Genomic DNA, 14,942 nt, shown 5'->3' on the forward strand with positions numbered 1-14,942 from the left:
CCCCCCCCCCCCCAAGTCTGGGGTCTGAGGACATGCACACATGTATAGTCATGCTTTTGCATTATCAAATATTTGATATTTGACTTTCTCCATGCTTGAGTTCTCCCAAGGCCCAAAGTGTTCAGTAAGTGAGCAAGCAGTCATGGATTTTCAATCTTTGAACATTCTTTGTGGTGACAGACATAGAAGCCTAATTGAGCCACAGTTCAGTTTTAGAGGGCCAAATGGAAGTCCACTGCTGTGTGAGTTTCATAGACATGATAAATGATTTTCTCAAAAGAAAATTTCCATTTGTGAAAATCAAGTAAGAATACATTGTAAAGAAGAAAAACACTTGCAGCTAGAATAAAACCACTTGTTTAATCAAATATCAAAAGTGTTTCATTCAACATTTTAAATAAATTGATATTGAAAACAATCCTTTAAAGCTATAGGTAGCATCCATGTGGTTTAAATACTTATTTGTTTTTTCATGCGGACTCTATTTTGTCATTTTCTTTAAACGACGCATTGCAAAAAGTAATGTAGTATACTACATTAAAATAATCAGCAGTAGTATTAAAGCATTTATTTTATGGAGTCTTTGATAAAGAAGGAAATACAGTGTTAACATTTAAAAAACATCTACATCTCCCTAGAACTTCATTTCAATTTTAGGTTTAGGGTATTATTTTTAAAATTTAAGTTTTCATTACAACACTGATGCCATAGTTGGAGATATCGATTGAGGAGAAATTTTAGAAAGAATATACCCTGCTTAAAACACAGATTTATGGCTAAGGAAATTTTATATATATATATAAAATACATTCTGATGAGAAAATTGCCATTGTCTTTCAAATTTGGAGTGCTCAGGTTGATCTGTGGTTGCACAAAACTAGCTTGCCTGCCAACTCTATTTATTTAGATAAGCTCAGTACTTTCACTTTGAAAATTTCTTTTCAGTTTGAAAAAAAAAAGTTTTAAATTATAGTCATTTTATAAAAATTGCTTCTAGCAAGCAAAAAAAGCCTATGGAAACCCCATAATTTAGACAAGTACCTACATTTTATTTGCTGTGTGCTGCTGAGATTTAGAATCCCTTTCCATTTACAGTTTACTTTTCACAGAACATTATTAACTTTTGGCTTCACGCATGATCTTCTGTCAGATGCTTTTGATTTGTAATTTAGCAAAGTATAATAAACAGTGCAAAAGTCATGAATTTTGCTCTGCATCCTGAGCTCTGTGGTAGGGAAAATGTGATAAAATGTGTACCTTAAGTCTTGTTTGATGATCTCTCAAAGCAAGTTTGCCTTCTGGAAATAATTTCTGGGGTTGAAGAGCATGGTATTAACAGATTTAATGTGGCTATTCAATGGATTGGCGAAGTACTATGTGAGGTTTAACAAAATGAGAGAGACAAATTGAACATCAACAAAAGTTACATCTGTGAAGAATTATAAATTTAATTAGAAAAAAGGCAAACTTAAAAGACCTCATTAACTAATCAGAAGTCAAAGTTACTAGTTTAGGATTCTTGAATTTGAATTCTAAGAAGTTCTGCTTGTTGCTATTTGTATTTTCACAACTCTGTCGATATGCGACCTGAGTGTTCTATACAATGAGTTTTAAAAAGCATTAAAGTGAACTGACTTGATTGTAATATAAGATAACCATTTGTTATGTTATGGGAAATATTTTTGCACTCATAGAAGTATTTGAATTAAAAATACCAGATTAGGAGAAGACAAACATACTAAGTTTATGGGTGTAAAGCAGAAAATGTGAACTTACTGAATGCCTCACATCACTTTTCTACAAATAATAAAATAATATTTTTCTCTTTTGAATGGAAATATCCCTAATTATTTTCAAAACACATTGTGGTTTTAGACCTTTACAACACAGAAACTTCCAGAGATATTATCAGACATGAGAGGAAATCAACAGCAATCAGAAATAGGTGTTCTTTTTAGATAAGTCATTATAAGACTATGTTTCCTTCTGCACTGTAATCTTGTACTACACATAAAAAACTAAAAGCATGTGAAGTGTAGCATTTTGTAAACTGTAACTAATTTTGCTCACATCTGTGTCTAATTGTTGTCTGCATTCGCATTCTTGAGAGTAGATTTATTTTTCCTGGACCACGATGTGGATTCAGCTGACCAGCCTAAGTGAGGATTAGTTGTTTTAAAGTTATTTTGATTAAAGAGTCATTTTTAAATACAGTAACACACAACACATGGTTTAAATAATCCTTGAGACACAAAAGAATATATCTGAAGTATACTTAATGAAATGTAGATCATGCGTATGGACTTTCAAAAGTTGTAGAGTATGAAAATACAGTAGAGTCTAGTTGAACCAGCATAAAAGAAATGTGTTATAGTGAAAATGCATTCTTTTAAGTGAAATGTGGTAGAATAATTCTTGTTTTGAAGTTCGTTTTTTCTTTATTAACAGTAGTTTGACTTTGAAATTTAAATATGACTGGTTAAAGCACAAATATAAATCTAACCAAACTTTCAAAGTATATACCGAAACTAAAATTATATTTCCAACAGTGTACTTTCCAGCTAATGTTAAAATGGAAATGTACTTTAACATTTAACAGAAAGAATGCTTTAAATACTCTTTCACATAATTAAGCCAGGAGAGTTCTTAAAACTAAGTTAGTTCTCACCTATAATTTATTCCAGGTGCATAAAAGTGGAGAAAAAAAAAAAAAGAAAAAGGAAATTTATCCTTGAGGTATATTGCTGGAGTTTCTAAAGGAAACCACTTAAACTTGTGTGAGAACATTAATTTTAACAAAAAATTGCAGAAGGCTGTTATCACGGAATGACACATCTGTAGGCACTGAAATTTAATTTTATCTTATACTCAAGCATCCTTTAAAATTGTTTTTCATCCTACACATATTGTAGAAACATGTACCTAGAAATTTTACGTAACATTATACCAAGACAGTTAGACTTTAAAGATGCTTTATTCTTGCTAGAAAGGTAGTATTTCTTATTTCATAAATCATAATTAAAAAAATAACAGGACTTAACAGAAGACGTTTGGTTGGATAACTGTAATGCCATTTGAGATGCTTCAGTTCTCATCTTTGTTCTGTAACCCTAATTGATGTCAGTTCAGGTTGAATGAAAATGCACATCAAAGATTTGGAATTCTGAGCCATTTTTAAACGTTTTGCAGAATGCTCTCCTACTGAGGCGTTAGCCTGAGCCTACAAGCCAGCAGTCTGGCCTTACCTGAGCTTTATCACCTGCTGGCAGTTTGAGCTGCTTCTGGAAGACAAGCAGTGACTGTCAAAGCCTGCACATTAGTTAAGTTATTCAGTGAAGTCCTGAAGTACAGATTCGTCTAGAAAAAAGAGAGACTAAAATGTAAGCTGACTAGGATGGTGAACTGATTATTAAACTTTCCATTTTCTTTCTCGGTTTAAAAGATGGAAAATCTACCAAAAATGCTAACTACATTTTCTAGTTTACTGGGCAGAACTGAATAAGAACTCATTGAATTTTAAATTGGCGAGGGTAAATGAGCACATTGTTCAGTGGAGTGACTTTGGGTATGAAAACTTGCCTTTGCCATCTATAGCTAGACCAGCATTGTCTGAAAGTTGCCCAGAAGCTGTTTTAGTGAATGTTAAATGACAAATAGTAAATGTAGGAGAAAACCATTATGATAAGGATAAGAAACTGTCAGGAGTCAAAGGGGTGGGCGGGAGCTCTATTTCAGCTGGTGATAACAGAAGATGAAAGATCTTCTGAGGATGCTGGAGGATTACTGCTTGAACTATTGCTGTTAAACATGCCCATTTTGTCAATCGCTATTTTTTTTCCAAGCACCTTTTCCAAGCTGCCTGGGCAAGGCTCCTTTGCATGTTGATTGGGGGAGGGGTAATCCCGTTTGCAGCTGTCATAGGCCAGTGATGAATCACTATCACGTCATTTGGCTGCCTTCCCCCCCTGACAAGGGGAGGAGGAGGATAGACCTGCAGGAGGAAACAACAGTTGAGACCTCAACTTAAAGACAATATGCCTTTCACTGCTGCAGTATCCTCCTTTTTCTCTTTTGGTTAAAAGAGAGCATTGTCGTTCTCAACCATGTGCTCTGTATAATTAAGAGCTGACACTGAAGCAGAGTAACAACAGCTTCTAATTTTTTTACCCCTGATCACAGGTGCAAACATCTCAAGCCAGTTCAGATGTTGCTGTTTCCTCAAGTTGCAGGTAAGGATATTGTTGATATTTGACATTTTTGGAGATTACCTTTCTGTGACCCGTATCTATTTTTGTCTAGTGTTTCTTAATTATTTCTATTAATAGCAACAGCCTCTGTTGGAAATTACTTAACAGTTTGTATGTGTGCGCTTGTAAAACATTTTAAGTATGTAGAAAGGGAATAGGAACCTCGGTTTGAAAATAATTATGGGCTATAGTTTCTAGTGTTAGGAAAACTGTGAATGTGTAATGAGAATCAGGAGAGAAAAATTGGATTTTAGACCATTTCTAGTTTGAATTCAGAATATTTGTGGAAGTCAAAGCTCACTTTAGAAATAAAATGGTTCATGTTAAACTGTTTTAAAAACTGATACCCATAGTCCATGTAAGTGCGACCTCTAAATTAAAATGACTGTAGCTTTTATTGACCTGATGGGGTGAGGAGCAAATAGTATTAACTTTATATATGTAAACATTAAACTTCCATCTTTTTTCTTAGAAAAACATACAAAGTATAAAATAAATGGGCCCTAAACTTTTAAGAAATTGACTGTAAGAAAATAATGGTATCTAAGTGTGTTTTTAGTGACTTTAAATAAATTCTCTCTTCACTAATAGGGTATTAAATATAAATGTATAGTTCTGAAATTGTGAACATGAGTAGTGGCTTTTGTACCTTTTATAGAATAAGTAACTGCAGAGTCTAAGAACTTTCAGGGGGCATTTAACTGGTTTTATATGGTAAAATTGCAAAATTATAGCACTGAAGTAGAATTGTTGTTATTTCCCAGAGTAAGTGACAGCTGAGGTATTCCAAGTGCTAATGCTTGCAGGGACCCACTGTATGTTGGCCTTATCCCTTTTCAATTGGGCACGCTGTATGTAATCCACAAAGCAAACAAGTGAGCCGACATCATAATGTTTTAATGCTGCATTTGTTTCAAGGGAAACAGAGGAACAATTAAGTAGTTTGCCAGAGTAAACACATGCATCAGGACTATCTCATTCCCTGTCACTAGACTATAGGTTTCAAGTGTTTTATTTGGTTTGGAGACCCATTAAATTACAATTGGGTGGTAAATTATAAGGGAGTACCTGGTGCTAATTTATTAGATGAAAAAGATTCCCCAGAGAAGTGATCTATTTCTATTTTACTTCTTTACATAGTTGCCTTTTCTTTTAGAAAAGTAATGCCTTTGGTCCTTTTAATATAAAAGAAAAGATGACTGTATTTTTTCTTTGAAAAGTAGAATAGGTGTCATTGTCTCACATTAGACCTTGTGACTTGATGAACTGTGTAAGAGAAAAAATGAAATTTTAAAAACTTCAGGTGACTGACTGGCTGGGTAGGTAAAGCAAGTGACATCTTTTGATAGTACATATGATGAAGGGATGCCTGAAGTCAAAATGTGAGATGAATTATTTTGAGTCTAAGAAATAGATACAATGGGACTTTTGTGCGAGTGTGTTTCAAAGCAGGTGTCAAGTCATTAGCGCATTAAATATTGGTGTTATGAATTTGGTACATCTGTCAAACGGAAGGCTTCTTGTCTTTAGGTCTATGGAAATGCAGGATCTAACCAGCCCGCATAGCCGTCTGAGTGGTAGTAGTGAATCCCCCAGTGGCCCCAAACTTGATAACTCTCATATAAATAGTAATTCCATGACTCCCAATGGCACCGAAGGTGAGTGTCTGCCTTCTCACTGTTTACTTTGCACCTTGTTTCTTCATCAGTATATGCTTTGTTATTAGTTGGTTTGTTATTAGTTGAAATCATTAATATGATTTCTGTTGTCAAATTTGTAAAACTACTGTTATATTTCCTCTTTAGGTAATAATGTGACTTACCAATCCGTATTCATTGTTAGGAGATTCATGTTTCCATGTTATTGTAACATTGTATAGATTGGTTTTGTTTTGCCAAATGCATATACATATATACACATGTGTATTATACATATTTGTGTGCATAACATTTTTAACCTTTGAGTGTGTTTTATCTTCTTATTGATCATGTCCACACTGCAATATCAATTTGTGTTGTTTTGTTGTATGACCAATTAAAACTTGGTATTATTTCCTTTATTTTATTTTCCCTTTTGTTGTTAAATATAGCCGAATTTGTTTAAATGTAAACATTGGACTGGATTGTTTCTAAATATCAATGAAATAATTTGCCTAGTGTTCTTATGGCTTTGGCTGTGAAAATATAAATAAGTAAAAAAAGTATTGTTTATGAAGTATACAACATCATTTAGGTGATATACACACAATTTATTTACTTAAAGATTAAATAGCATACTTTAAATGTAGAACAATTACAATTATTTCTGTGTAATTAATACATATGAATATTTATATAAATTTTATATAAGTAGAAATACCTACTTTGATCCATGTATACTTAAGATTAAACATATAAGGTTATATGTATTGTCGCTACCTCTTATGCAGTCATTTAGGTACTATGCATATTTTTACAACTTCAACATATGGAAAGATATGTTACATATTGCATTATATTTATTTCTACTGTAGTCTATTGAAAAATTATTTCTTCATAGATGATATTTTGCTTATTTATTCATTACTAAGCCTCAGGACCTTGATGACTCAGAGCATACCTTTCACTAGAAGTTAGATAAATTGTCCATATTAGAATATTCCAGAATTCCATCCATATACAAAACTCTTAACCATCATTTCCCAGTCACCATGGTGATCCTTCATTACACAATTTTTAAAAAAAAATAAAGCTAACTGCTGTAAAATTATTGTCTTTTTTGGTGTGATATTCCAATATGTATTAGTGAAGGCTTTTAAAACTTGAAATGTTATATAATTTTAATAATAGGAAAATATAAAATCAGTTGTTTCTGATATGAGATGCTTTGATTTTATTCCAGCAGTGATTCTTTGAATGTGTAAATATTCTGCATTTTCTTTTAGCATAAATACATTCATTTCAAGTGTTTATGAAAATGGGTACTATCAAAATGGAAACTTTGCTGATGTAACAGAAAATTAATCCCTGCATGAGGTGCCTTTTCATCTGAAACTTTTTTCTTCCCATTTTGATAGGCAATCAGAGATAAATTTAAATTATTTATAGGAAAGTAGTTCTAGTGTGTAAGTGGATTTTACAGAGCAAATAAAATAAAAGCAAGCAGTCCTGTTTCCTCTCCTTTTGGGCTTTGGCTTCAGGTAAAGCATGCCTACTGCGGAGTACAGACTGGGTGTGGATATAGTCACCCAGACCGCGGCAGGTCCCTGCGCCGGCAGGCCTCATGTGAAAGTCAGCGTGAGGGGGGCCACTGACAGGAGCTGCAGAAGGCCCATAGGTGACCTTTAACAGGCATTTCCATCATTGTGAAGTCCAGATAAGACAGTCATTCAAATTAACTTAAATATAAGGAAGACTAAGTATGTTAAAATATTTTGCTCAATAGAGTATACCAGTACATATTTGGAAGAGCAATTATGAAATACTGGTAGTTAATTTTTTTGTACATGAAGAAATGAACAGGACTAATACGTTTTCGTTTTCTCAACATTTTATTGGCAAGTTCTCTCCTACAAAATAAGAACCATGCAGTACTGAAACAGAGTGTGTGTTTAGGGTTCCCCTTAGATAGCTTTATGTGAGTGATGTGTGGTTTGTTTTCTAAGCACATGTGGAGGAATAACGTATTTCTGAATATTTACTTTTTATAGCTTGATATCACATTCATATTTAGGAATACCGCATTTTATTAGATTTTTGCATAACTAAAATAAGTTCAAACTATTAAAACATTTTAGGTAATTATGTGATCTCCTCAACCAAACTGGAAAATACATAGAATTTATTCTTTATCTTAAACTTAATTGTTTTATGTCTTGGAAATGAATTTTTTTAGACTTGACTTCAGAGAAATACACAATTACTCATCTCACCCTGTTTCAGGCAATCTTCGTTAATGTACTTTACAAGCGTTGTGGTGGTTAGAAAGTGAAGGTAGAAGGTATCGATATAAATGAGAATAAATGAAGTTTCTCAATCTCCTGACATATTGTTTTATTTTAGTAGTCAGTTTGAAAATATGGACCCAAAGTTCTCTCATGATTGATGTTACATGTCTGTTTAGATACAAACAATATTGGAAAGTTCTAGGTTTTTAATTAAGTGTGTGAATCAGTTTATCATGCTACTTATATGTCTCATAATATATCTATTTCATTCCTCTCTGTCACCACTAGAAGAGTTAAGCTTAAAATTAGTGAATTCATTAATGTCTGGCAAACTTCTCTGGCATATAGTCATTATAGATTTTCCTATTTCTTCTTTTAAATCTTATTTAGTTTGAAAACAGCAGTGTTTATTGATGAATTAAAGGAATGAAATCAAGAAATTCATTACAATTGAAGAGTCTTTAAAATGTCAATCACCTCCCCTAACTCTACAATGAACATTTTCAGCTACATATGCCATGATTTATATTTAAGTGACTTCTCTGCAGCGCAACTGAAAATCATCTCAGCCCAATAGAAATTAATTAGGTCAATGGAACTTCCATTTAGTTTACACAGTTGCTGGCTTTGCCTGCATTTATATAGGTTGTCTTTTTTCACTCAGAGATATTTTTTATTTCCTGCCACCACTTGTTCCTATAATGAGGCTAAGAAAACAAGAAAATCTCCTATATCAAAAACCATAACTTCATCTGAAGAACAAACAAGAAGGGAATGGAATGGAAAGGCAGAGAATATTAAGTTTCTTCTTAAGTCTGCTGCCAAATTATCCTAAGACTCAATGTTTGTAGGTTCTGTACTCACAGGCTAGTGCCTATTTTCATGGTTCATCTAAGGGATAAAGACAGAAAGACACTGAGCTACAGCCTCAAGTACTGTGCTTTTTTATTTCCTAAATGAAATATTCTTCAGTTATAATAGTTGTTTGTTTCATATTTCAAAACTTTCAACTATTCACAGTTTTATACATCCTTCCAACCCCTCTGTGAATTGTTACTGTTGAAGTTAACCAGTGATTGGTTTCACCCAGTTTATACATCTTTGCAATATAAAAATATAAACAGGTAAAAATAGAAAATAGTAGCATAAATGAACGCTCGACTTGCAATGAGGAAAGCACCGTAAGAAGTGATATGTTTCCAAATGAATTAATGCATATTTTTGTTACTATTAACTCAAGCTTGACCTAGCAGACACTAATGGATGGTTATGAAAACACCAACCATGGCCTGTCTTTCAACTGTTTTCCCTCTTCCTTTGGACAGTTAGTCTGAAAAACTTGTCTTGAAACAGATAGATTTGTCTTTAGGTGATGTAAAACCAAATGCAATTGGAGGCCAAGATGGAACAGAAATTCTGTTCCATGTATTATATTGTTAAAGCATAGCTTTTAAGAAATAGGCTTCTTGGTGATGCTTCTATTAGATGATCATCAAATCTGAGAGGATTTGTAATGTTTGGGAATCTGTGCAAGCCTTTACATGGTAAAGGCTTTGTGTTGATATTTGTGTTAAGCATGAGAAGTAGTTGGGAAAGGTTCCTTCGAAGGACTCAGAGCTGTGGCCCTAAAAGGATTTTTATTTACGTACGTAATTAAGGCCTTGTTTGCAAAGCAGTGATTCTTTCCATCTTTGTTTTCGCTGGTTGTCGTAAGTCCATGGGAGCTTAAGATTGGTCAGTTCATATATTGCTGGTTTGAGTGTTTATTTTTGGTTGTCTTGGAGTAAGGAGTGAGGAAGGCCAAAAAAAGTGTGAGCAAGCAAAAATCAGAGCTCTAATTCTGAGTTTTCTCTATTGTAAACTTAGACTCAGACTCAAGAAGAAGCTTAAACTTGTCTTGAAAGGGATAGATTTGTCTTTAGATGACGTAAAACCAGATGCAGTTGGAATCTTCACTGCACATAGGGTTTCAGGAATTCTGAAGGTAATTCAAATAGTAATTTTGAATTGGTATATCAGATTTCCTAGGTGATAACAGATACAATCTTGAATTAGGTAGCTAAATTTTCTGCGTTTAAAATTTACTGTGTATTACATATTTTAGGCTGATAGGTTCAGTTTTATACATTATCAGAGTCATTTTAAGCTGTTTTATCGTTTTACAAAACTTAGAACACTAGTAAATTATCTGGATTTGTTTTCTCACTGTAATTTTAATTTAGTAAAATATAATGCTATCCAACTAGATTATTTTTAAGAAATCTGATTTACAAGAAATATCTAAACTGGGGCAGATGTGTATAAAATTATGGTTTGAGGCTGTATTTTATAGTCTATGTTTATATATTTGTGGTTAAATATTCTGTTGTCAATAGAAACATGGTAATATAACTTTATTATTGTTTACATTCTGCACAGGATTTAGTTTCTGGAAGATTAAGGGACATTGTGAATAAAAGAGTTTCTAAATGACATTTTTAGTTTGTCTGTAACTGCAGAATTGGCCTCTTATAAATTGTTCTTAAATAAAAGTCATGAAAGAATGAACAAATAATTTGTTAGGATTTAATATTTTCCTATGTTGTATATATAGGAATAATTTTCACATGTCTGTTGCTAATTAATTATAATAATGCTGGCTAATATTTATGAATAACCTATTAGTCACCGTGATGACCATTTTCTATGTTTTGCTTTATTAATCTTTAGAAAACAAATTTAAAAACATTGTCAGCAAAATAGCTAAGAGTCTGGGCTTGAATTCCAGCTTCACTATTTGCTGGCTGTGTGAATTCAGACAAGTCAGCCTCTGGGTGGCTATTTTCTCATCTGTAAAATGGGGATAATAACAGAACTTACATCAGGCTTTCTGTGAGGATGTAACATAAAATTTGCAGCATGATTGGAACTTCTAAGTGCTCGGTATTTATTAACTGCTATGCCATATATAATTAAGTCACTTCTACAGTGTGATTCCCATTTTATGCACACAAAAAAATCCAAGACTTAAACACCAAGTTTAAAGGCACATGGCTTGTAATTGGTACCACTGGCATCTGAGCGGGTACGTGAATTAAGTTCTGAGTCCAGAGCCTGGGTTTTTAATCATTATATTATTCTCTGGAGAGAATATGTGATTTGCATCATCTACAAATGCCTTTTCTAATACCTTTTACTAAACATTGGTGCTTTCATTGCCACACTGGTGCCTTCATGGCTGGATGATGCCATTCCCTAGCAAACGGCAGCGCTGTGCAAGAACCAGTGGCAGAGGCTCTGATGACAAGGACTTCGTTATAAGGATGACTCTTCAGGGTGGTTACAGTCCGGTCTTGAAGTTCTGATGTGCATGAGTGTGTGAGATTCCTTCCTGTGGTCCACGTGCACATTGTATTGCATCATTAGGTTAACTTTAGGGGATTGTTTCTTGTTTTCAAAGCTTTAGACTTAATTATAATTTCATCAACTGTCTGCCTGTTAAGCCTCTCTGAGATCAAATGGAGATGGGAAATCATCTCTTCTTTTTCATTATAATGGTCATTATCATATGCACATTTGGTTTGGGGCAGTGTTACTGTGAAATTTAAAAACTGGTTGCAGTTTTGCTACTGCTCAGAGTAAATGTTTTCTACCTCAGAAAATATTTCTAAGTAGGTGGTAAATTTGGTCACACTTTTCTTGACTTTGAGAACAAAATTATACCAGCCAAACAACACTGTTGGCATTTGTTGGGGCTCCATTGGAGTAGTAATGACCAAATCTGAGAGTTGAGAACATGCTTGGGATGTTCTAGGATCACCAAGGAGCCCAGTGTGGCTGGAGGAGAGAGAATGGCTGGGAGTAAAAGAGGTAAAATCAGAGGAATAGAGGGGTGGCACATGTGAGCCTTGTAGGGTGGCAGATAGGCTCTAGCCTCTCACCTGCAGCTAACTGTATCTTTCATAATAAGAATAGGAACTCCAGTGCTGATTGCCTGCAACTAGGCTCAGGGTTTCCAGAGCGAGGCTTCCTGATAACTAAGGTCTAGATGTAGACAACTTTTCCCTACTTTCAGTTGCTAATAGTATAGAGAATCACAGTTCTGTGGCATCTCTGTGCTGCCTGGGCCAGAACTTTGGTATGAGCAGAAATATATCTCCCTGAGAACATCCAGTATTCTGGGAGAAACCTCTGGTTTCCTCCCGGGAGATATGTGAACATTTAGTGAATGGTAGTATTTGGGCAAATTCATATGCGTTTGGTGACAGATTCCCTGCTTTTAAGTAAGTCCTGATTTCTTATGATATCCAAGGATGCCTTGGTGTGAACAGTATATAAATAAAGTGGGGTCTGTTACATTTCTTCTCACCTTGCTAACTTGAAGTAAGGGTCAAGAGTAATTCATTCTCCTCTCTTTCACTCTAAGCATACAATATAGTAGAAAAAAATACATACATATTACAAATTTTCCACTTTTGCTTTGGGTAGGAAAAAAATTATCTGTTACATGTCAGTGACTGTCAAATATTGCTTATACTATAGTAGAGAGAAAGCAAGTCTTCATAAGGTTATCAAGGGTTTGTGTTAATTTTTAGGACACACAATTTGTAAGTGAGAGCTTATTATGATTATGTTCATGGTAATTTGCTAGTTTTACAGATTTTGAGTTTTGTTTTGTTTTGTTTTGTTTTGTTTTTGCATGCCTCCTGTATCCCATTATACCAAAAAAATGGTAGACAGACTCTACCAAACACATTCCAAAGAGGTATGTTTATGTACTCCTCATAATACATATTAGGAACCTTTTTCTTAACATTGTAACATGAATCAAAATCTATAATCCTTACCCATTTTATCATTGTATTTATTACTAATAAGGGCATTTTAAGTGGAAAGAATCCTTTTGTCAACAATAAAGAATATGAACTACATTGAATAAGTTTTTGAGTACATCATATGCCCTGTACCTACATTTATCCTCAAAACAATCTTTAGGGTAACTTTTAGGCACCTCATTTTAAAGAGTTTAAGTGACTAGTCTGTGTATACAGTGTATTAACTGTGTTGCGGAAGAGATGCAAAGGCCTAACAGGCTGATTTCAAAGCTATATTCTTTACACTTTAAAACATGGAGTCCCCAATAGCACTGCTTAGGTTACTAGCCAAAAAGCTGAGTTCTTGCTGAAATAGTTTATCTTCCCTAAGAAGTGTTTATGTTACCTTATCTAAGATTGTGGCCAAGATGAAAGATATGCAACATTCATTTATATGTGTGCTTCATCTAGAAGAGTTTCCAAGTTTCTCAAAGCAGGGACACATGTGTTCACTCTAGTGTCCTTAGCATCTAATGGGAGAATTGGCAACAAAGTCAAATAAAAAAAGTTGTTAAATGAATGCCTCATATTACTAAGCATATAATGTACATGAATGATTATAAGAGAAGAACATTCATTAAGTTTGTTTACAATGCATTAAGGATTCAATAAGTATCTAGAGCCTGTTTTTCAAATTTTTGAAATTGATCATTTCACAGACAGTTCATATAGTTGCTATGGGCTGTCCATCCACAGAACATCCACAGTCAACATTGTTGCAGGTTGTGAATTTGATCTATAGTGACTGACTTGCTTTTGACCCGTAGTAAATAACTGCTTCATAAATAGAAACTTCAACTGTTAGTATATTAATAGTGATGAAGCAACTTCCACATACATCTGTTCCAAGAAACTACTGAATGATATAAGGATAAGGCAGTTAATAAACCAACTTAGGGTTGGTGTGTAGATGGTAAGATGGTAAAGGAATAATTGGAAGTAAACATTTTGAAGGTGGGGAAAAATTGCAGGAAGAAGGATATATATGTATTCACTGAAGTAAAAAAATAAAAGTGTCTATGTATATATGTGTGTGTGTATGTGTGTATATATGTAGTATATCTGTACTGTATATCCACAATTACATTGTTAATTTGAGAAATATTTATTAAGTGATTCTATCTAGAAATATACCAAACTCCGTTCTAGCCAAGGAGAAGTTCGCTATTTAATGTGATTTACCACCATACTTTAAGATAAGGACTATATTCTGCAGAGGAGGAGGACGTCTAATCCTCACTGAAGTGATTGTGGATTGTGGGGATGCACACTGGTGATGCTTAACCTGAGTCCTGAAGGAGAGGTAGGAGAATACTGAGTGCCATGCCAGGAAGAAAGAGAGAGCTTGAGCTTTATAGCTGTGACAAAGACATTCCGAATGGCAGAAGAGTGTGTGTGTGTATGCACGCGCGCACGCGTGCATGTGTGTGCGTGCGTGTGTGTGTAAGATGAGAAGCATGCACAGAGATGGGGCTTAGATGCCAAAGATGATGATGAAGGGCTCAAGATATGAAGTTCAAGAATTTGGATTCAACTGTACAGGAGCTGTGGGAGCTGAAGACTTGTGAGTCGGAAAGTGGTATGATTGGGTTTGTGTTTTAGAAATGCACTTAGGTAGTATTTTGAAACTGTATTCAAGGGGTAGTGGGCATTAAGAAGGGACCCTAGGTGAGAAGAAATGAAGGCATTTTATCTGAAATCATGTGCTTATTTACATATTATTATCTTTTTCTGAACATATCTGATACTTCCCTTACAGAGAGTAATGTGGAAAATGAGTAATATTAGAAATATAGGAAGAATTGCATGCTTGTGAGAGCAGTTTTGTAGTCAGACTTACCTGAACTAAAAAAATCACAATCACAATTCTGCTTTTTATTCACGGCAACTAACATATGCATGTTGAGAACAGAGCAG

The 14,942-nt window shown here is 34.1% G+C and overlaps 1 protein-coding gene across 1 annotated transcript in view; it reads left to right on the forward strand.

The window, feature by feature from the left end:
* The window catches only part of EYA1 (EYA transcriptional coactivator and phosphatase 1), a 167,231-nt gene that overhangs the window by 1,973 nt on the left and 150,316 nt on the right, over window positions 1-14,942 (forward strand). Inside the window, exons 2-3 of the mRNA XM_017872729.1 lie at window positions 4,180-4,229; window positions 5,778-5,905. Coding sequence (XP_017728218.1) covers window positions 5,782-5,905 — 124 coding nt within the window. The 5' untranslated portion in view covers window positions 4,180-4,229; window positions 5,778-5,781. The remainder of the gene's footprint in view (window positions 1-4,179; window positions 4,230-5,777; window positions 5,906-14,942) is intronic.

Source organism: Rhinopithecus bieti, unplaced genomic scaffold, assembly GCF_001698545.2.
Source record: "Rhinopithecus bieti isolate Rb0 unplaced genomic scaffold, ASM169854v2 scaffold_6536, whole genome shotgun sequence".
NCBI lineage: Eukaryota > Metazoa > Chordata > Mammalia > Primates > Cercopithecidae > Rhinopithecus > Rhinopithecus bieti.